Below are 23,378 nucleotides of genomic sequence, written 5' to 3' on the forward strand. Positions count from 1 at the left end.
GTCCTCATGTGAGCCAGTTTCTTTGTAGCGCTTGATGGTTTCTGCAACTGCACTTGGGGACACTTTCAAAGTTTGCCCAATTTTTCGGACTGACTGACCTTCATTTCTTAACCCCTTTACGACATAGGGCGTATTAGTACGGATTCTGTGCCCTGGGCCTTATGGACCAGATACGTATTAATATGCCCTATCTTTAATGCGGCACCGCGACCGAAGTCGCAGTGATAGCATTAAAATTCCGGTGCCATCTTACCTTAGGGTAGATGGTGCCGTCATCTCGGGGGTGTCGCCGCCCCTTCACACCCACGATCGCTGTGATTGGCTGTTCAATTCTGAACAGCCAATCATAGCATTTCTCACTGTTTCCGGCAATCTGATTGCCGGAAACAGTGATGTGCAGCCTAGGATCGGTGCTCCTAAGAGCACCGATCCTAGGCTGTTGCCTAGTAACCCCAGCCCTCTCCCCAAACTGCTAGGATCGGTGCGATCGCCGATCAAATCGATCGCACCGATCACAGCGGGACCGCGCGGTAACAGGGCGGTCACGGGCTTGTGACCTGCCTGTCACCTCCCCATGACCCCCTGTGATGTCATAGAAGCCCCAGCTAGCTCTGATTGGAGCAATCGATGATGACATCGATCGCTCCTATCAGAGTACCTGAACACAGGTGACAGGGCGGTCACAGGGCGATGACCAGCTTGTGACCTGCCTGTCACCTCCCTGTGACCCCCTGTGGTGCGTGCCCAGGCCCCAGCCATCTCTGATTGGTGCGATCAATGTCATCGTCGATCGCACCAATCAGAGTACCTGACCGGGAGGTGACCGGGTGATGACCAGCCTGTGACCTGCCTGTCACCACCCTGTCACCCCCCTGTGACCGCCCTGCAGATCCTCACACTTGGTGAGGATTTCTACAGAGCGGTCACGTCTGATCTGTGCTGTGCTGGGTCTTGTAGTGCCACAGAATCTTCTGTTACATTACAAGACCTTTCTCCTACCTGCTCCAGTCGCTGATGCTGCTGCGGCATTCTGCTGCCGTCTCCAGGGTCCTGGATCTCCTGCTCCGGCGTCCTGCTGCTGTCTCCAGGTTGCTGGATCTCCTGCTCCGGCGTCCTGCTGCTGTCTCCACGGTCCTGGGTCTCCAGCTCCTTATCCTGCTGCTGCGGATCCTGCTCCAGAGCCTCTTCCAGAACCTGCTGCTGATCCTGCTGAAAGAAGAACAGAGAAGACTTTGGTAAGTCCATCTCTGTTCTCCCCTCATCCACCCCTCCCCCCCCTCCTCCTCCCTCCTTTTACCCCCAATCCTCCTCCCCCCCAGTTTTTTGTTTTTTTTCGTGCGTCCCGCAGCGGCCGAGTGCTGAGCAGTGTCTACGTCACTGATCAACGTCCGTGCTCGCTGCTTTTCAGGACTTTTTCTTGTCCCTGTCAATTCTCCCCCCCCCCCGTCTTTGCACCACATCCGCGCACACACCCAGCAGCTGCCGAGAGTTCATTGGTGACATAGTTCACCGATCCGCACTCGTGCTCGCTGTTTGCACCACCTGCGGTAGTTACTTTTTTTCTCTTTTTTTTTCAGAAAAAAAAAGTTGACACCAAGCACACTGACACACACACACTCTAAATAAAGTACTGACACACACGCACCACAAACACGAGAAAAAAAAATGTCCGGCTCATCCCAAACTCGCTATTCAGTGGAGGAGGCATTCGCTATTGTTGCCTCCGACACTGAGACTGACAGCGAGGGCGAGGATCCCACATTTCTTTACTTTTCCGACTCCTCAACGTCCTCCTCTTCCTCCTCAGGTGCTGCTGGACCGCCCTGCAGTCATCAAAGGAGAGAAGATGTTCCAGCACCCCCCACTACTGACCCCATATGGACCTTGCCCACTGAAAATTTTGAGCCACTGATTCCTGATTTCGTGGTGGAAAAAACATGGTGTCCGCTAACAATTTGAGCCGATTTTCCATTCAATTTGTTAGCGGACACCATGTCACGCTTGGAGAGCCCCTGTGTGCCTAAACGTTGGAGCTCCCCCACAAGTGACCCCATTTTGGAAACTAGACCCCCCAAGGCACCTATATAGATGCATAGTGAGCACTTGGAACCCCCAGATGCTTCACAAATTGATTCGTAAAAATGAAAAAGTGGAAAAAAAAAACACTTTTTTATTTTTACGGATTAATTTGTGAAGCACCTGGGGGTTCCAAGTGCTCACTATGCATCTAGATAGGTGCCTTGGGGGGTCTAGTTTCCAAAATAGGGTCACTTGTGGGGGAGCTCTAACGTTTAGGCACACAGGGGCTCTCCAAACGCAACATGGTGTCCGCTAACAATTTGAGCCGATTTTCCATTCAATTTGTTAGCGGACACCAAAAAATTGGCCCGGTCACTAACGTGCAAACCACCCTCGGGGGTAAAGGGGTTAAAGTAATGATGGCAACTCATTTTTCTTTACTTAGCTGCTTTTTTCTTGCCATAATACAAATTCTAACAGTCTATTCAGTATGACTATCAGTTGTGTATCCACCTGACTTCTGCACAACACAACTGATGGTCCCAACCCCATTTATAAGGCAAGAAATCCCACTTATTAAACCTGACAGGGCACACCTGTGAAGTGAAAACCATCTCCGGTGACTACCTCTTGAAGCTCATCAAGAGAATGCCAAGAGTGTGCAAAGCAGTCATCAAAGCAAAAGGTGGCTACTTTGAAGAACCAAGAATATAAGACATATTTTCAGCTGTTTTACACTTTTTTGTTAAGTATATAATTCCACATGTGTTAATTCACAGTTTTGATGCCTTCAGTGTGAATGTACAATTTTCAAAGTCATGAAAATACAGAAAATTCATTAAATGAGAAGGTGTGTCCAAACTTTTGGTCTGTACTGTATATATATATATATATATATATATATATATATCTATATATATATATATCTATATATATCTATGTCCTATATTTATCATATGAATGAAATTATGAAATTCATATGAAAAGTCTCTATAAAATAGGTAGATAGATATTAGATAGCTAGATAACCCTGCTACTCTGAACTCATTACCTATATTAATGGCACCTGTTTGAACTCGATACCTGTACAAAAGACACCTGTCCACAGGGTCGGCGTCAGCACCCGGCGCACCCGGGCAAGTGCCGGGGCCCTGAGCAGGCGGAGGGGCCCACTGCCTTTGGGCACCCGCCGCAATATGGGACCCGTGAGCAGTGCGGTGCCGGTGTCAGTGCCCGCCACCCCCCCTGCTTGCTCAGGGCCCCGGCAGCCGGCACAATACTTACCCCTCCCCGTGCCTCCACAGCATCTTCCGCTTCCTCTGACTGTGACGTCTCAGGTCAGAGGGCGCGGTGAAGTCTTTACACCGCGCGCTCTCTCCTGACCTGTCACAGTGCAGAGCGGGAAGACGCGGGCGACGCTGGAGTCCGGAGCATCGCCAGCAGCAGGAAACTGGTGAGGTGAGTATTGGATTTTTTTATTTTTTTCATGTATGGGGGCATGGGGCATTATATGGTGGGGGGGTGTGACATCCTGCATGGGGCATTATAAGGGAGGGGGTGTGTGTGACATCCTGCATGGGGCATTAATTATAAGGTGAGGGGGGTGCAACATCCTGCATGGGGCATTATAAGAGGGGGAGGGGGGAAGTGACATCCTGCATGGGGCATTATAAGGGGGTGGTGACATCCTGCATGGGGCATTATAAGGGGGTGACATCCTGCATGGGGCATTATAAGGAGGGTGGGTGTGTGACATACTGCATGGGGCATTTTAAGGGAGGAGGTGGTCTAACATCCTGCATGGGGCATTAAAGGGGGGGAAGTGACATCCTGCAAGGGGCATTATATGAGGGGGAGAGGTGACATCCTGCATGGGACATTATATGGAGGGGGGAGAGGTGACATCCTTTATAGGGCATTAAATGGGGGGGTGACATCCTGCATGGGGCATTATAAGGGGGGTGACATCCTGCACGGGGCATTATAAGGGGGGAACAGCCTGCATGGAGCGTTTTATGGGGGCCAGTATTCTGTATGGAGCGTTATATGGGGGCCAGTATTCTGTATGGAGCGTTATATGGGGACCAGTATCCTGTATGGAGCGTTATATGGGAACCAGTATCCTGTATGGAGCTTTATATGGGGACCAGTATCCTGTATGGAGCATTTTATGGGGGCCAGTATTCTGTATGGAGCTTTATATGGGGACCAGTATTCTGTATGGAGCTTTATATGGGGATTAGTATCCTGTATGGAGCGTTATATGGGGACCACCGTTACGAAATCTAAAGAGCTGGCTAAGGACACCAGGAACAAAATTGTAGACCTGCACAAGGCTGGGATGGGCTACAGGACAAAAGGCAAGCAACTTGGTGAGAAAGCGACAACTGTTAGCACAATTATTAGAAAATGAAAGAAACACATGATGACTATCAATCTTCCTCAGTCTGGGGCTCCATGCGAGATCTTGCCTCATGGGGCACGGTTGATTCTGATATAGGTCAGGAATCAGCCCAGAACTACATGGGAGGACCTGGTCAATGACCTGAAGAGAGCTGGGACCACAGTCTCAAACATTACCGTTAGTAACACACTACGGATTAAAATCCTATATGGTAAGCAAAGTCCCCCTGCTCACACCAGCACATGTCCAGGCCCGTTTGAAGTTCGCCAATGACTTTCTGGATGATCCAGAGGAGGCGTGGGAGAAGGTCATGTGGTCAGATGAGACCAAAATATAATTTTTTGGTATCAACTCTACTTACCGTGTTTGGAGGAAGAAGGATGAGTACAACCCCACGAACACCGTCCCAACTATGAAGCATAGTGGGGGAAACATCATACTTTGGGGGTGCTTTTCTGTAAAGGGGACAGGATGACTGCACTGTATTGAAGGGATGATTGATGGGGTCATGTGTCTCGAGATTTTGGTCAACAACCTCCTTCCCTCGGTAAGAGCATTGAAGATGGGTCGTGACTGGGTCTTCCAGCTTGACAATGATCTAAAACACACAGCTAGCTCAACTAAGGAGTGGCTCAGTGAGAAGCATTTCAAGGTCCTGGAGTGGCCTAGCCAGTCTCCAGACCTGAACCCAATAGAAAATCTTTGGAGGGAGCTGAAACTTAATGTTGCCCAGCGACAGCCCCGAAACCTAAAAAATCTGGAAAAGATCCGTATGGAGGAGGGGGCCAAAATCCCTGCTGCAGTGTGTGCAAACCTGGTCAAGAACTGCAGGAAACGTCTGACCTCTTTCATTGCAAACAAAGGTTTCTGTACCAAATATTAAGTTCTGTTTTTCTATTGGATCAAATACTTATTTCATGCAATAAAATGCAAATTAATTATGTAAAAATCATACAATGTGATTTTCTGTTTTTTTTTATATTTAGATTCTGTCTCTCACAGGTGAAGTGTACTTACGATAAAAATTACAGACCTCTCCATTCTTTCTAGGTGGGAAAACGTATAAAATCGGCAGAATATCAAATATTTATTTTCCTAGCTGTAGATATATAGATACAGTAGATAGATAGATGATAGATAGATGATAGATAGATAGATAGATGATAGATAGATGATAGATAGATGATAGATAAATAGATAGTTAGATAGATAGATAGATAGATAGATAAAGATACTGTATTTACCTATGAAATAAATAGAATTAGATATTATTTTTCTATTTTTTCTTCATAGGATCATTTAAGAAAACAATGACACATGTGACATCTTAGTGAACCGACATTAATTTATTTCTAGACATATCATACTGTAAAAAAAAAGATAAATATAAGAATAATCCACCTCCTATTTCTTTATATTTATCTCTAATGAATATCCAGAACGTTCAACCCCATACATATGTCCACACATTAGAGTACAAGCTGTAGCAGGATGGGAAGAGACGGCATAGAGGAGACAAGGGTTAAATGTGTGTGCCTGTGATGTGAAGAAGAAGGCGAGGGGTACCGGCATGGCAGGCAGGGCTGAGGATGGAGATTACAGGAGGCAAGAGTGAAAGAGAAGATTAAAAGATGGGGAGAAGAGACCAGAGAGACAAAAAAGGAGGGACGTGAGTGCAGGGAGGGAGGGGAGACAGAGAAAGAAGACTAAAATAGTGGGAAGGGGCAGAATTACATGACAAGCCGAGCACCAGGAGACAAAGTGAGAGTGCAATGCATAGGGATTAGCATGGGAGCAAGGGGATAATATCCCGGGAAGAGGAAGGGAGAGGGAAGCGAGGAAGGTGGGAAGAATGGAGAGGGACAGGAGGATGGAGAGGATGTAATAGGGCGGGCAAGGCAGAACAACTGACAGATACCAGGAAGGTGGGGGATTTATAGGACCAGGGAACTAAGAGGGATAGAAAGATATAGGAGAAAAAAAGGGACCAGGGTAGAGAAGAAGACTGAGGAATTAAGGGTGGAGAGAGAATAAGGGGAGGGAGGGAGAGGAAGGGACAAAAAACATAGACAGGAGGAAGGAGCGAGGGAGGGTGCTGGAAAGAGGCGGATGTGGAGGGTGTCAGTATTGGTGGTGGGCAGGCTCAGCCCTGGGGGTCTGTGCAGAGGTGTGAGGAACCCCCCTGCACCCCTAAGGATGCACCTCTTCAGCATGATCTTCCTGCTGCTCATGTTACAGGCCAGGATGGCTCAGGTAAGCCCAGCGTGCTGCTCTGGGGCTCTGTGGTGCTGATGCTGGCCTTTGGGAAGAGGAGGAGGAGGAAGGGGGAACAGAGAGACTGCTGCTGCTGACATTGACAAAAGAGCCTGGCCGGGGAGAGGATGGACAGGGAGGTGTGTGTCTGTATATACAGTGTGCGTGTGTCTCCGTGGCGGGACATGTGCAAGAGTGTCTGTGTGCGGGAAGTGCCGGCGACGTGTGTGTGTGTGTGTGAAAGGGGAAGCATGTAGAGGGGGTGACGGGAGATGGGGAGATGGATACCAAAGGGGTAGAAGGATGGATGGATAGATAGATAGATAGATAGAAAATAGTGATAGATCGATAATAGATAGAAAATAGATAGATAGATGACAGATAGATATTAGTGATAGAAAGAAGATAGATAGATAATATATAGAAAAGGAAAGAAAGGAAGAAAGAAAGAAATACTATTAAATAGATACACAGACAGATAAAAAAGATAGAAAGAAGAGGAAAGAAAGAAAATAGGAAAGAAGGAAAGACTAATAAGTAGATAAATAGGAAGATACACATATAGATACAAAGATTGATATAAGATAGTGAAATAGATAGGTAGATAAAATGATATAAAATAGATATTAGAAAGGAAATTAGATAATTATTACATTGAGAGGTATGAGGTCAATAGCATTATTGAACAGTAAAGAAAGACAGAGCGGCAGAGAAAGAAAGAAAGAAAAAGAAAAAAAGAAAGAAAAGAAAGACCGATAAGAAGATGGAAAGATAGAAAGATACACAAATAGATAGTTAATATCTGTTTAAATGTGATTGTGTATCTTGTGTAGTAGAATGCCTTAGGACGAGGTATACACAACTGCTCCCGTGTAGTCACAGACAGAGGTGTAATGCATCAGACAGTGTAGACCGGTGTATGGATTGTGTGTACTTGCCTGGTAACTTTTTTGCCAATGTCGGCCTTATGTTGCATAATGTTGACCATTGCCTGTTCTCATAAAGTATCTGACACTAATGCTGCTGTGTAATATGAGCAACAGATGCCTGACTGCATGTGATATTGGAAGTGTAACTCAATGACTTGTGTAGGGTGGCGATGGGCAATGAGGGCATTGATTGTGACAATATATATTTGTCTATGGGTGTACTTACATATTATGTGTGTCTCTGTGTTTATCCATTGTATACTCTTGTATACTGTAGTACATATATGACGTGGGCTCATGAACCCCAACTTTCTGTACACTTGTACAGCAGAACCGGGTTGGTCATTTCTCTGTTCCTTGTGTGTACAGGGATAACTCTCTGAGTTAAGGTAAAGAATCAGATGATTGTTTCCTGACAGTCCTATAGTTTCCACTTATAAGTGGGGTACATCTATTATATGTATTGTATTAATGACTTAATAATATATGTTTATTACTTTGTATTCATGTTTGTACTATGCAATGCCATGTTCTTACAATATTACCCATGTACAATTTTTAAAGGGGTTTTTCACCATGCATGTATATGTGATTGGCGGGGGGTCCTACAGTTGGGACCCAGTTGGTTTCTAAAAAAAAAGGGACCTCAGTTCTTAATAAGGAAACAGGTCATCCTGTTGACTGTATGAGGTGATGGGTAAGGTTTATGCTATCGGCGACTAAATAAAGATGTATGAGGTATTTGATGGAAGAACCCCTTAAAAATGATCCTCTAGACTCCAAAATCAACATATTGTAAAGGTAAGGACAAGTTTTTTCATTAGTTACTCTGATAATGTAGAACTTGAATTGGAAGTTCTAGAACTCTCAGCTAATTAAGGAATGACCTCTCCATTCAAGCTGTAGTGTAAGGTCAGTAGGTCAGGACTGGGAGGTCAGTTGGTCAGGACTGAGAGGTCAGTAGGTCAGGACTGGGAGGTCAGTAGGTCAGGACTAGGTGGTCAGAAGGTCAGGACTGTGAGATCAGTAGGTCGGGACTAGGATATCTTAAGCTGACCATACACATGAGATGACAATCGAACAATGAAAGATCATTCATCTCTTGTACGAATCTTCGTTTGCACCACGGCACCATACACATGTCCAAATACATTATATCGTTTAGATAAACCTATATATTTCCAATGAATAGCGAACAAAAACGTTCGATGAATAGAGACAAGCGAACCCAAACTGCAAAGTTTGTTGATCGTACTGGTGCTGAACTCCAAACATGGACTTCTCCTAGAAGTACATTTTAGAGTTCAGGAGTTCAGGGAGGAGAGAAAGAGAAGGAGAGAGAGAGACCCAAAGTTCGGGTCCCTATTGATTTCTATGGGGTTCAGATTCAGGTTCAAGTTCGGGTACAGTTCTTGTACCCGAACCGAAGTTTGGACTAAAGTTCCGTCATATCCGACGAACCCGAACTTCCACGGGTCAGACTATGCCATGAAAAATAGTCGTATGAAAATATCAGATATATGCTCAATCGATCTTTCGGACAATTACAATCGTTCATCACCCAAAAGTTGATCGCTTGCCACATAAAAACCACACAATGAATGATCAATTTGGTCGAAATTGTATATTTAGTACAACTTTGGTCTAACGTGTATGGGAAAATTAATATACTCAGGATCAGCTGCTGGGCTCAAACTTTTGTGACATAGTCTTGGAAAACCTAAAAACATTTAAAAGTAGGAAAACTCTCACAGTAACAGATGCTGATGGAACATACAACAACTGAAGTGGCAGGTAAGCTTCACTCAGGGTAGGAAACAGTCAGTATTAGTGTTATAGGCTTTATAGTAAGCGATGCAACATGTTATTGAGATCCTTCATACACTGATCTATCTCCAAGGGCACAAAAACTATCCAGATCAACATGTGTGACAGAGGTATCAGACGTTGTTATAATGTTAAGAACTTTTCCAATAGGAAAGTCAAGGAACATTCAGCTTCTTTGTTTTCTCTATATTGGTCAAACTGTGTAGCGAGAGTCTGAAGCCTGTCTTCAATTCAATGTTACTGAATTTACCTGAGGGCGGCATTCTGGAGCTAACAGGGCTTAAAATGAAATTTCCAATTTTAAAAAGTATTACCTTTCCAAAGGAGGTCCAACTCTGGGTACCAAGTACAGCCTTCAACTATTTCATGCAGTCCCATAGAGATTACATGGAGTGGGCACCACTGCGTTCTCATGGGGCCTTTCTGAGCTCTGTTCTCGAAATCCATGAGGTCCCAGCAATTAAACCCCCACCACTTAGCAAGTTATCGCTTATTCTTTGGATAGGTGATAACCAGGGGTGGATTAAGAGTAGCCAGGGCCCCGGGCAGTTTAGTAGGTGTGCGCCCCCCCCACAGGTACCCGATGTATCACGTGACATGTCACATGATCCCCTTTGATAGATCATGTGATAGGTCATGTGACTAACACACAGATTCTTTGGTCACATCTGTAGATGGAAAATGATGGAAATTTTTTTCCATTATGTACACAGCCCTATACATAACGTAGCGCTATTTATAGTAGAGCAGCGGTGGGAGATTAATTTCCTTGAGGGGCCACATGAGAGACCATGACTGTTTTGGAGGCCGAACCAATAGGCTGAAATTATTTCTGTTCAATATTAATAATAGTAACAAAATAATAAACTAAATATATTAACTGTATGACTTAATATTGAGCAGAATTAAATATACTGACATCCCACAATACACAGTATGAGCCCCCACACAGCTCCCTAGATACAGTATAAGCCCGCACATAGCTCCCTAGATGCAGTATGAGCCCCCACATAGCTCCCTAGATACAGTATGAGCCCCACACATAGCTCCCTAGATACAGTATGAGCCACTGCATAGCTCCCTAGATACAGTATGAACCCACACATAGCTCCCTAGATACAGTATGAACCCACACATAGCTCCCTAGATACAGTATGAGCCACTGCATAGCTCCCTAGATACAGTATGAACCCACACATAGCTCCCTAGATACAGTATGAGCCCGCACATAGCTCCCTAGACACAGTATGAGCCCCCGCATAGCTCCCTAGATACAGTATGAGCCCCCGCATAGCTCCCTACACACAGTATGAGCCCCACACATAGCCTCCTATTTATAGTATGTGCCCCCACATAGCTCCCTATATACAGTATGCGCCCCCACATAGCTCCCTATATACAGTATGAGCCCCACACATAGCTCCCTAGATACAGTATGAGCCCCCGCATAGCTCCCTAGATATAGTATGAGCCCCCGCATAGTTCCCTATATACAATATGAGCCCGCACATAGCCTCCTATACACAATATGAGCCAGTACATAGCTCCCTATATACAGTATGAGCCCCACACATAGCTCCCTAGATACAGTATGAGCCCCCATATAGCTGCGTAGATACAGTATGACCCCCACACATAGCTCCCTAGATATAGTAAGAGCCCCCTCATAGTCCCCTATATACAATATGAGCCCGTACATAGCTGCCTATATACAATATGAGCCCGTACATAGCTCCCTATATACAATATGAGCCCGTACATAGCTCCCTGTATACATTATGAGCCCGTACATAGCTCCCTTCTCTGATTGACTGTCGGTTCCACAGCCAGCTCAGAGAATGGTCGAATGCAAAATGCAGCTGCCTGGGAGACACCTCTGACCACCACATGAGGTGGCCCAGAGGCACCCCCCTGACGGCTGTACCCAGGTTACATACCCCCCTGATTCCCCTAGGTATAGCCCTGTACAGTTTATATGACAATACATGACTGGCATCTATAGTATAATCAGGGATGTGTCCTTCTGTCAGAAGCCTCTATAGACTGCGCAAGCGCAATACCTGTGCAGTCTGGCAGTCATCACTCCAAGGATGAGGAGTGTGGCACCGGAGATCGCAGTATGCAAAGGCACAATTAACCCATACCTGTTCGGTCCTGTCATCTCAAGAGAGGCCGAAGGAGGAGTGTGGCGCCGGAATCAGCGCCTGCGCATACTGCGATTTCCGGCGTTATTTTAGTAAAGAAAAATATGAACAGTGTCTTCGACAAAATGGACAGCGTGGTATGTGCATCCCCAGGATGGGGAAGCATATACCAGGATGGGGGGGAAGCATAGACCAGGATGGGGGAGCATATACCAGGATGGGGGGAAGCATGGACCAGGATGGGGGAGCATATACCAGGATGGGGGACCAAGATGGGGGGGAAGCATGGACCAGGATGGGTTAGCATATACCAAGATGGGGGGGAAGCATGGACCAGGATGGGGGAGCATATACCAGGATGGGGGAGCATATACCAGGATGGGGAACAAGGATGGGAGAGCATATACCAGAACGGGGGCGCATATACCAGGATTGGGGACCAGGATGGGGGGAAGCATGGACCAGGATGGGGGAGCATATACCAGGATGGGGGGGAAGCATGGACCAGGATGGGGGAGCATATATCAGGATGGGGGAGCATATACCAGGATAGGGGACCAGGATGGGGGACCATATACCAGGATAGGGGGGGAGAGCATGGACCAGGATGGGTGAGCGTATACCAGGATGGGAGAGCATATACCAGGATGGGGGACCTGGATGGGGGAGCATATACCAGGATAGGGGGGAGCATGGACCAGGATGGGGGAGCATATACCAGGATGAGGGAGCATATACCAGGATGGGTGAGTATATACCAGGATGCGGGGGGGAAGCATGGACCAGGATGGGTGAGCATATACCAGGATGGGGGAGCATATACCAGGATGGGGGACCAGGATGGGAGAGCATATACCAGGATAGGTGGGGAAGCATGGACCAGGATGGGTGAGCATATACCAGGATGGGGGAGCATATACCAGGATGGGGGAGCATATACCAGGATAGGGGGGGAGCATGGACCAGGATGAGTGAGCATATACCAGGATGGGGGAGCATATACCAGGATGGGGGACCAGGATGGGTGAGCATATACCAGGATGGGGGGGAACATGGACCAGGATGGGGGAGCATATATTAAGATGGGGGAAGCATGGACCAGGATGGGGTAGCATATACCAAGATGTGGGGGAAGCATGGACCAGGATGGGGGAGCATATATCAGGATGAGGGAGCATATACCAGGATAGGGGACCAGGATGGGGGACCATATACCAGGATAGGGGGGGAGAGCATGGACCAGGATGGGTGAGCATATACCAGGATGGGAGAGCATATACCAGGATGGGGGACCTGGATGGGGGAGCATATACCAGGATAGGGGGGAGCATGGACCAGGATGGGGGAGCATATACCAGGATGGGGGAGCATATACCAGGATGGGGGAGTATATACCAGGATGCGGGGGGGAAGCATGGACCAGGATGGGTGACCATATACCAGGATGGGGGAGCATATACCAGGATGGGGGACCAGGATGGGAGAGCATATACCAGGATAGGTGGGGAAGCATGGACCAGGATGGGTGAGCATATACCAGGATGGGGGAGCATATACCAGGATAGGGGGGGGAAGCATGGACCAGGATGAGTGAGCATATACCAGGATGGGGGAGCATATACCAGGATGGGGGACCAGGATGGGTGAGCATATACCAGGATGGGGGGGGCATGGACCAGGATGGGGGAGCATATATTAAGATGGGGGGAAGCATGGACCAGGATGGGGTAGCATATACCAAGATGTGGGGGAAGCATGGACCAGGATGGGGGAGCATATACCAGGATGGGGGAGCATATACCAGGATGGGGAACAAGGATGGGAGAGCATATACCAGAACGGGGGCGCATATACCAGGATTGGGAACCAGGATAGGGGGAAGCATGGACCAGGATGGGGGAGCATATACCAGGATGGGGGGGAAGCATGGACCAGGATGGGGGAGCATATATCAGGATGGGGGAGCATATACCAGGATGGGGGACCAGGATGGGGGACCATATACCAGGATAGGGGGGGAGCATAGACCAGGATGGGTGAGCATATGCCAAGATGAGAGAGCATATACCAGGATGGGGGACCAGGATGGGGGAGCATATACCAGGATAGGGGGGGAGCATGGACCAGGATGGGTGAGCATATATTAAGATGGGGGGAAACATGGACCAGGATGGGGTAGCATATACCAAGGTGTGGGGGAAGCATGAACCAGGATGGGGGAGCATATACCCGGATGGGGGAGCATATACCAGGATAGGGGGGAAGCATGGACCAGGATGGGTGAGCATATACCAGGATCGGGGAGCATATACCAGGATGGGGGACCAGGATGGGAGAGCATATGCCAGGATAAGGGGGGAAGCACGGACCAGGATGGGTGAGCATATACCAGGATGGGGGAGCATATACCAGGATGGGGGAGCATATACCAGGATAGGGGGGAAGCATGGACCAGGATGAGTGAGCATCTACCAGGATGGGGGAGCATATACCAGGATGGGGGACCAGGATGGGAGAGCATATACCAGGATGGGGGGGGAACATGGACCAGGATGGGGGAGCATATACTAAGATGGGGGGAAGCATGGACCAGGATGGCGGAGCATATACCAGGATGGGGGAGCATATACCAGGATGGGGAGCATATGCCAGGACGGGGGCACATATACCAGGATGGGGGACCAAGATGGGGGGGAAGCATGGACCAGGATGGGGTAGCATATACCAAGATGGGGGGGAAGCATGGACCAGGATGGGGGAGCATATACCAGGATGGGGGAGCATAAACCAGGATGGGGAACAAGGATGGGAGAGGATATACCAGAACGGGGGCGCATATACCAGGATTGGGGACCAGGATGGGGGGAAGCATGGACCAGGATGTGGTAGCATATACCAGGATGGGGGGAAGCATGGACCAGGATGGGGGAGCATATATCAGGATGGGGGAGCATATACCAGGATGGGGGACCAGGATGGGGGACCATATACCAGGATAGGGGGGAGCATGGACCAGGATGGGTGAGCATATACCAGGATGGGAGAGCATATACCAGGATAGGGGATCAGGATGGGGGAGCATATACCAGGATAGGGGGGGAGCATGGACCAGGATGGGTGAGCATATACCAGGATGGGGGAGCATATACCAGGATGGGGGAGCATATACCAGGATAGGGGGGGGAAGCATGGACCAGGATGGGTGAGCATATACCAGGATGGGGGAGCATATACCAGGATGGGGGACATGGATGGGAGAGCATATACCAGGATAGGGGGGGAAGCATGGACCAGGATGGGTGAGCATATACCAGGATGGGGGAGCATATACCAGGATGGGAGAGCATATACCAGGATAGGGGGGGGACATGGACCCGGATGAGTGAGCATATAGAAGGATGGAGGAGCATATACCAGGATGGGGGACCAGGATGCGTGAGCATATACCAGAATGGGGGGGGAAACATGGACGAGGATGGGTGAGCATATACCAGGAAGGGGAAATATATACCAGGATGGGGGAGCATATACCATGAAGGGGGAGCATATACCAATAAAAAAGCTCGCCACCCGGGCGTACAACGGGTTTCAATAGCTAGTACGATATACTGTGAGACAGACATCAGATGTTATATACTATACACATTGTTATATCCCATCTGATGTCTACCACAGTATACCATACAGTAATCTGTATACTGGATGACATTTTTTGTACAGGGATATACACTGTACTGTTCACACCTGGACCTGCCTACAGGACCTTACATGTCATATATGGAGCAGTATAGTATGTGACATCCTGTAGGTTCAGGGTTGATCAGTCAGTGTATGATCTGGTCTGCTGATGCCTGTGGTCGCTCTGCTGGGGCTCAGTGTGATTTATTGCAGGACATTTTCCTGCAGATGTGGTGACGCTGGAGCCGACGACCTGGCACTGACAGAGCGACCTGATCTGCAGCAAAGGTCAGACTCTGGAAATAAGTCACACAGAGCCCCAGCAGAGCAGCCGCCGACCTGACACTAAGGGACCCATGTGAACTCATCAGGAGGGGAGCAGCATCCTGCAGCCCCCTCCTCACTCCAGACATCCTGCCCTGGGCCCGACCTCGCATTTGCTATTTACCGCCATCCACTGCTGCACGAGCTCCTCTCCGGCAGGCTGAAGAGAAGCTGCTCCAGGCGCCGCTGTGTGACGTCAGTCCTGGAGACGTGCAGTGCAGGGGGCCTGTCTGCCTCCCTGTGATGTAGCCGGCCGGCGTCTAAAAGGTACAGTGCAGTCCCCCTACCTGATAATGAGCCATGGGCCCCGGGCGGTAGACCAGATCGTCCTCATTATAATCCGCCTATGGTGATAACTTTTAATGATGGGAATAACCCTTAGGCCATTCTTTCTAGTATTCAGTGGATATCTCAACATCTGGATCTCAAATGATGATGGCTACTTTTGGTTGACATGTCTGAAATACCTAGTACTTATTAGAAATAAGAAAATATTTGCAGGTCTCTGGTCCAATGGCCACGTCAGTAGTTCAAGTCTGCCGGATCAGAGCCTGCGAACTTCCTTTTACCTGCTGGCATCTCCGGCGCCTCTTTTGATCAGTATGCCTGGAAAGACGTTGAGCGTTCGTCACACCGCAGTATTAACATTGCCCCAGGCCAACTAATCAGAAGAGGAGCTGGGGATGGCGGCAGGTTGGAAGCGGTGCGAAAGGTATTAGTCCAGCGGACAAAGACTACAAACGTGCCTACTGGACGAGGGTTCTGTAAATCTTTTTGTTCAACTCTAGTACCATTAGAATGACTAAGTGTATAAATGGGATCTTTCTAATTATACGTTGGGGAAAGGGTGCTTGGTCACTCTTCTATCCATGTCATTGGTTTTCCTAGTATCTCATTTTGTAATGTGTATGTTCATGTTACCCATAGAGGAGGAAGGTAGAAAAACTTGATATGAGCCTCCACCTTCATAGCCCAATATCAACATTTTTGCATAGGGAGTCTACAGAATTGCAATTCCCTACTGTGTCCTGAATAGTGTTGAGCCACCCCCGTAGTGTTCGAGTTCGGTTCGGTTCGTCGAACACCCGTGTGTTCGCCGAACTGTTCGTCGAACTGTTCGTCGAACACCTTCGAACACCGTTAAAACCAATGGCAGGCAAACAAAAACACATAGAAACACATAGAAAACACCTTCAAAGGTGTCCAAAAGCTGACAAACTGCTCAGAAGACACAACTAACACATGGAAAAGTGACAAGTACATATAGTCATGCGAAAAGAAAAGAGGTGGAGGAGTAAAAGGAGGGGGAGACACAGATATAGGCATGTCATGCCCTTCTAAAATCCAAAAAGTGAGAAGCCGACACATTCAGTCCGCTCCTGCCCGTGCCACCTCCGTGTCGCCGGGTTTGTGCCAGAGCCGCGGTGAACCCTGACGGCCAGCCCCCCTCTCCCAATACTGGTGCCTGTCCGCTGGTGGGTCGAGAGAGCCCCCCTGTGGTGGAGGCAGCTCTAAGCTTTTTAATTTAAATTGTCCCTCTAATTTGAATGAATACACTTTAAATCCATTTACAAGGATCTATTGAAGGGCAAGTCTCATGCCAGCAGCCGCGTAATTCCAGCTCCAGTAGCGTCCACTAAAGCTGCTGCAGTTAAAAAGCTTTTATAAGGATCGAGCTCGGCTGTCCACCGCAAGGCATCCTAGTGCCAGTCCCAGCCCCTATGCCTTGGGGTGCCTCCTGATGCTCTTCACTGAGTATCCCGTGGTCCCGAAGCATTTCCTTTGAAAAAATTAAGTGTCCAAACTACAGGTGGTGTAGCTTGCTTAACAGCCGGGATAATCCGCTGACTAGCAGACACTGCTACTAGGCACAAAGTATTTCCTGGGCTAGATGCAGTTAAAAATTTATAAGTAGATACTCTCGTTGGATGCTGAGAAAGCATTCCATAGAGTCTCCTGGCACGCCATATATGATTCTCTTAAAAAGCTTGGGGTAGGGGTCTAGGGGACCCTTTTATAGCCAAAATCACGGCCCTGTATCACAATACGTCACCTAGGCTGAAGATAAATGGAACTGTAGCACCGAGGGCTCGGTTGCTACAGACGTATTGCACCTCACCCAGAGGTGTGATATCTCACTCTCAGATAAGGATGGAGTGTGGATCAGGACCCGACACCTGCATGCATTACACCACATTGCCGTGGGGCAGGGCGACCAATATGCCCCTGAGATGGGCACGACAGTCCCTGTCCTTGGCTGAAGTGGGGGGAGGGAACACTGAGGAAGGAGAACCCTGCAGTGCAGGAGCAGGGAGGAAGCAGTTCCTGGGTGCATTGAGAAGGGAGTATAAAAGGTGGGCACCATCTTAGTTCAGTGCAGAGAAGTCTGAGCAGAAGTGGCAGGGAGCAGGGGCTCTGCATGAGCTCTGCTCCGGAGGCGGGCCTAGTAACAGAGGCCCAGGCCTGCAAGAGGGAGAAGGAAGGAAGAGGAGCGGAGAAGGCTCCAGGAACGAGGAATGAAGGGATCCCAGGGGTGCGGACGGGCGAGTCGCCACCGCACGCCCGAATCCACCTGCGTGGAGGGGTCAGGCCAAAGGGGGAGACCGGTCCCCGAACTAGTGGAGGCAGGAAACGACCCTCAGCTAGAAACCGGAGGCTCTGACATTTTATGTGGCGCAGCCCCTTGCTCCACCCGCTAGGAAGGCACCACATAGGGTCAGGGAAACTGGCGCCAAGTTTACCAAGAGGAGGCCCGAGGCAGCCGGACAGAAGTGTTGGTAAGAAAGGCCAGACAAAGGACACACAAAGGGGGTCCTGTGAAGCGCTCCAAAGTTATCTGGGAGTTGTCTGAGCCCCTCACCTGGTGAGCACAGTACGACGTGGGCAGCCGTTACCTGCAGACGTGGTCTGGATAATAAGAACTGTGAGTAAAGGCCCTGAACTGCATCACTGACTCCGTGTCGTTACTGCTGCTGCCCTGCACCATCACCCCCATCCTCCGCATACACTGCCCTGAGGCTATACTCCTCCCGTGGGGAGTTATGCTACGCTCTGCTGCACCCACAACACCAGCCTTAGCGGTCTGCCCTGTAGCGGCGGTTCACTCTGACCGCAATCCACGGGTGGCGTAGTCGGACATTTAAACATCAAAACCACATAAATAGTTCCGCCACTGGTTTGACCGCCCTGAGCCACGGAACCGGATCGCCGCCACGAAGACTACAACCACCAGCATCCACCAAAAAGGGTCCGGCTCCGGGTGTCCCAAGGCCCAGGGGGTGCGTCAGAACATTTTCATCACCTTTCACAATCACCACTGGGACAAGGCAGGGATGTCCTCTGTCCCCTCTCTTATACATCCTAGTGACGGAGCACCTGCTCTCATCAATTCGCCATAACCCCAATATTAGGTGGATTGAGGTGGGAGGCACCGAGTACAAGTGCTCTCTATTTGCTGATGATGTCCTAGTATATATCACTCAATCACATATATCCATCCCTGCTGTTATGGCTGAAATAGATCACTTTGTTACATGGTAAAATTTTAAAATCAATGCAGCGAAGTCTGAGGCCCTCGATGTCTCCCTCCCTAAATCCATATAGGATTCCATCCAGTCCAACTTTCCCTTTGCCTGGCCCTCACAGGGTATCAAATACTTAGGAATTCCTATTCATAGAGACCTCTCCCATCTATGTTATCTTAATTTTGGGCCCTTTATTGAACAATTCCATACAGACCACGGTTGGCAAGTTAGAACTGTAAGATTCACTATGTGAACCACTGGTGTTTTGTGGAAAAGCACATGTACACCGCGTTCCAAATTATTATGCAAAAAGTGTTTAGGAGTGATAAGGGAAGAATTTGTTTGTTTGTCAGTTAAACTCATTGATGGTGATGTGTGTCAGGGCTCTTTATATCACTGTAAGCAATTGCAGACACCTGTGCTAATTAGTTTGGCAGGTGTGTCCAATGAAAGGCAAGACTACTTAAGAAGGCTCTCTCACATTATTAAGCAGCCTACATTTTGTGCCAAAATGGGAAAGAAAAAGGATGTGTCGGCTGCTGAGAAGCAACAAATTGTGGAGTGTTTAGGTCAAGGCATGACTACAATCAACATTGTGCGATGATCAGGATGAAGTGTCTTGGCAATCAAGAAGTATGTAGCTGATTCACAGTACACACGTGTGCGTGCTGATAAGGGCAAATTGAGGACTCTTTCCTACAGGCAATTACGTCAGGTTGAAACAGCAGCGGCAAAAAAGCCTTGTCATAGCAGCAGACAAGTTTTTGAAGCTGCTTGTGCCTCCAACGTCCCCCGAACAACAAGATGCAGGGTCCTTCAGAGGTTTGCAGCTGTGCATATGCCATCCTGTCGACCTCCTCTATCCACTTCACACAAGCAGAAACGGCTCCAGTGGGCCAAACATTACATGAAGACTGATTTCAAAACTGTTTTGTTCACGGATGAGTGCCGTGCAGCGCTCGATGGTCCAGATGAATGGAGTGGAGGATGGCTGGTTGATGGACACCCCACGCAAACACGGCTACAGCGCCAACAAGGAGGAGGTGGAGTAATGTTTTGGGCTGGAATCATGGGGAGAGAGATTGTCGGCCCCTTTAGGATCCCTGAAGGCGCTAAAGATGAACTCCATAATGTATGTGGATTTTCTCAAACAGCACTTCCTGCCATGGTTCAAGAAGAAGAACCGTGTATTTCACAGCAAGATCATTTTTCTGCATGATAATGCACCATCTCATGCTGCACATAAAACATCTGCATCTCTGGCTGATATGGGCATAAAAGGGGACAAACTTATGGTGTGACCCCCATGCTCCCCTGACCTGTACCCCATTCAGAACCTTTGAAGCATCATTAAAAGGAGTGTCTATGATGGCGGGAGGCAGTTCACATCTAAGCAACAGCTCTGGGAGGGTATTCTGTCCTCATGCAAAACAATTGAAGCAGAAACCATCCAAAACCTGACAAATTCAATGGACGAGAGAGTTCAGAAGCTCCTTTCGAACAAGGGGTCCTATGTGAAAATGTAACATCACCTAGAATAAAGTTTTGAGTTGAAAACTGTTTGATTTCAGTTTCTAACAACCTGCTAATGCTTATAATTTCAAAAATGACCATTTTTTTGGTCTTTATTAAAATGAAAAGGTTGATCGAAAAGTTTGGGGGATCTAAGAGTGTGGCAACCCAGTAGTCATGATTACTTCGAATTCTGACAATATGAGGGTCATGCTGCAGGTAGTGCAGCAAGAAGGCACTTATGTGTCTTGCGCATCTCGGAGCCCCAAAATTATTTTCCGGGCTAGATGCAGCTAAAAATTATTTTTAATTTTAAATCTGGTGAAGCTTATTATAGATGGCCTAATAGGATCAGTGCTGCACACTGCTACAAAGCCCAAATTATTTTCCAGTCAAGATACAGAAAAACATGATTAGTAATTTGAAAGCTTAAAACGGTTGGTAGGGTGATTTTAACCAATCATCAAGCTTTTACTCTCCCCAGGATGACACAGGGGTAGAAAAGTCGTTTCGGATCCATGATTTGTTCATCTTTATGAACGTGAGTCTGTCTACATTATCAGTGGAGAGCCGCGTGCGCTTATCTGTCAGCACACCACCAGCAGCGCTGAACACACGTTCAGACAGAACGCTGGCTGCGGGGCATGACAAGATCTCCAAGGCGTAAGTGGCTAGTTCCGGCCATTTATCCAGATTGGAAGCCCAAAAAGAGCAAGGGTCCAGTGACACAGTCGTGGCTTCAATGTTTACTTGGAGATACTCCTGTACCATCGTCTCTAGGCGTTGACTATGTGTCAGACTTCTTGTCTCCTGTGGCCTTGCAAAGGATGGGCTAAAAAAGTGGTGAAATGATTCCGCAAAATTGATGTTACCAGCAGATACAGTGGTTCTGTTACGGTTTGAGTGCTGAACACTTGACGGTCCCACGGTTGGCAAGTTGGAACTGTGAGATTCACTACGTGCACCACTGGTATTTTGTGGAAAAGCACATGTAAGATTCTGCAACAGTCTCTGCTGATACTCCTGCATGCGTGCATCCCTTTCTATGGCAGGAATAATTTCTGCAAATTTACTTTTGTACCGGGGATCTAACAGTGTGGCAACCCAGTAGTCAGGATTATTTCTAATTCTCACAATTCGAGGGTCATGTTGCAGGTAGTGCAGCAAGAAGGCACTCATGTGTGTTGCGCATCCAGGAGCACCAAGTCCCTGTTGTGTTGGTGGCGAGGTAGCAATCATGCTTCCTTCCTCTGTCCTCTCCCCCCAACCTCGCACAACAGAAATGTGATCAAGGTCTCCCTCATCTGATGAGTCTTCCATCAGTTCGTCCTCCACTTCTTCCTGGGCTCCTGCACCTTCCTCACTAGTTTGGCTGCTACCATGCGCCCTGGTAAAATCATCTCCCCCACCCTCACATGCCTGCCGCCTTGGTGCTGCCGACCGTCTGGACCTTGCAGATGTTAGCCCTTCCGCATACAACTCCTCCTCCTCTACTTCCTCCACCTCCTCTTGTGCCACCACCTGACTCCGAATTCTGTTTAACATGTGCTCCAGCATGTAAATCACCGGAATAGTCATGCTGATAATGGCATCGTCAGCACTAAACATCTTCGTCGCCATTTCAAAACTGTGCAGAAGGGTGCATAGGTCCCTGATCTGAGACCACTCCTCCAGCGTGATTTGCCCCACCTCTGAATCTCGTTGGCCCAGGCTATACGTCAGAACGTATTGCACCAGGGCTTGTCGGTGCTGCCACAGTCGCTGCAACATGTGCAGAGTTGAATTCCACCGGGTAGGCACATCGCATTTTAGCCGGTGAAGTGGCAGGCCCAACGACTTCTGTAGAGATGTAAGTCGCTGAGCTGCGGGATGCGAACGGCGGAAGTGAGCACACAGCGACCGTGCCCTCTGCAGAAGGCCATCTAGTCTGGGAAAGTGGGCTAAAAATTGCTGGACAACCAGGTTCAACACGTGAGCCATACAAGGCACGTGTGTGACATTGCCCCGGCGAAGGGCCGCACCCAGGTTTGCAGCATTGTCGCACACGGCCTTCCCTGGTTTCAGGTCCAGTGGAGACAACCATTCATGAAATTGGTTCTCCAGAGCTGACCACAACTCCTCAGCTGTGTGACTCACATTTCCCAGACATTTCAATGTAAAAACCGCCTGATGACGTTGAGCCCTACTGCCAGCATAGTAAGGAGGTGTGCAGGATCCCTTCTGCGCAGTTAGAAAGCTTGTGGCATGACCAGACAGCCTTTGGGTGCAGGTGGAAGACCGAGAGGAGGTTGAGGAGGCAGAAGCAGTGGAGGAAAAATGACATAAAGAGGATTGACGCACAACTCGTGGGGACGGCAAGACTTGGACAGCAGCCCCTTGTCCTGCTGTCACCATAGTTACCCAGTGCCCAGTCAGCGACATGTAACGCCCCTGTCCATGCCTACTCGTCCAAGTGTCTGTGGTGAAATGCACCCTGTCACACACAGAGTTTCTCAAAGAAGCGGTGATGTTGTGTGCGACATGCTGGTGGAGCGCAGGCACACCTTTCTTTGAGAAGTAGTGCCGACTGGGCATCTGGTACTGGGGCACTGCGACGGACATAAGGGCTCGAAAATCCTCTGTGTCCACCAGGCGGAAAGGCAGCATTTCTGTAGCCAAGAGCTTGCAGATGGTGAAATTCAACCTCTTAGCTTTCTCATGGCTAGGAGGAAATGGTCTTTTACTTGTCCACATCTGAGGGACCGAGGGCTGGCTATTGTGCTTA

The 23,378-nt window shown here is 48.5% G+C and overlaps 1 protein-coding gene across 1 annotated transcript in view; it reads left to right on the forward strand.

Moving 5' to 3' along the window:
• Window positions 1-5,941: 5,941 nt before the first annotated feature.
• OLFM2 (olfactomedin 2) overlaps window positions 5,942-23,378 on the forward strand; it is a 470,277-nt gene continuing 452,840 nt past the window's right edge. Inside the window, exon 1 of the mRNA XM_073654168.1 lies at window positions 5,942-6,676. Coding sequence (XP_073510269.1) covers window positions 6,533-6,676 — 144 coding nt within the window. The 5' untranslated portion in view covers window positions 5,942-6,532. The remainder of the gene's footprint in view (window positions 6,677-23,378) is intronic.

The sequence above is a fragment of the Phyllobates terribilis genome, unplaced genomic scaffold, assembly GCF_046119375.1.
Source record: "Phyllobates terribilis strain yellow unplaced genomic scaffold, ASM4611937v1 Scaffold_11__3_contigs__length_659146591, whole genome shotgun sequence".
In the NCBI taxonomy this organism is placed as follows: domain Eukaryota; kingdom Metazoa; phylum Chordata; class Amphibia; order Anura; family Dendrobatidae; genus Phyllobates; species Phyllobates terribilis.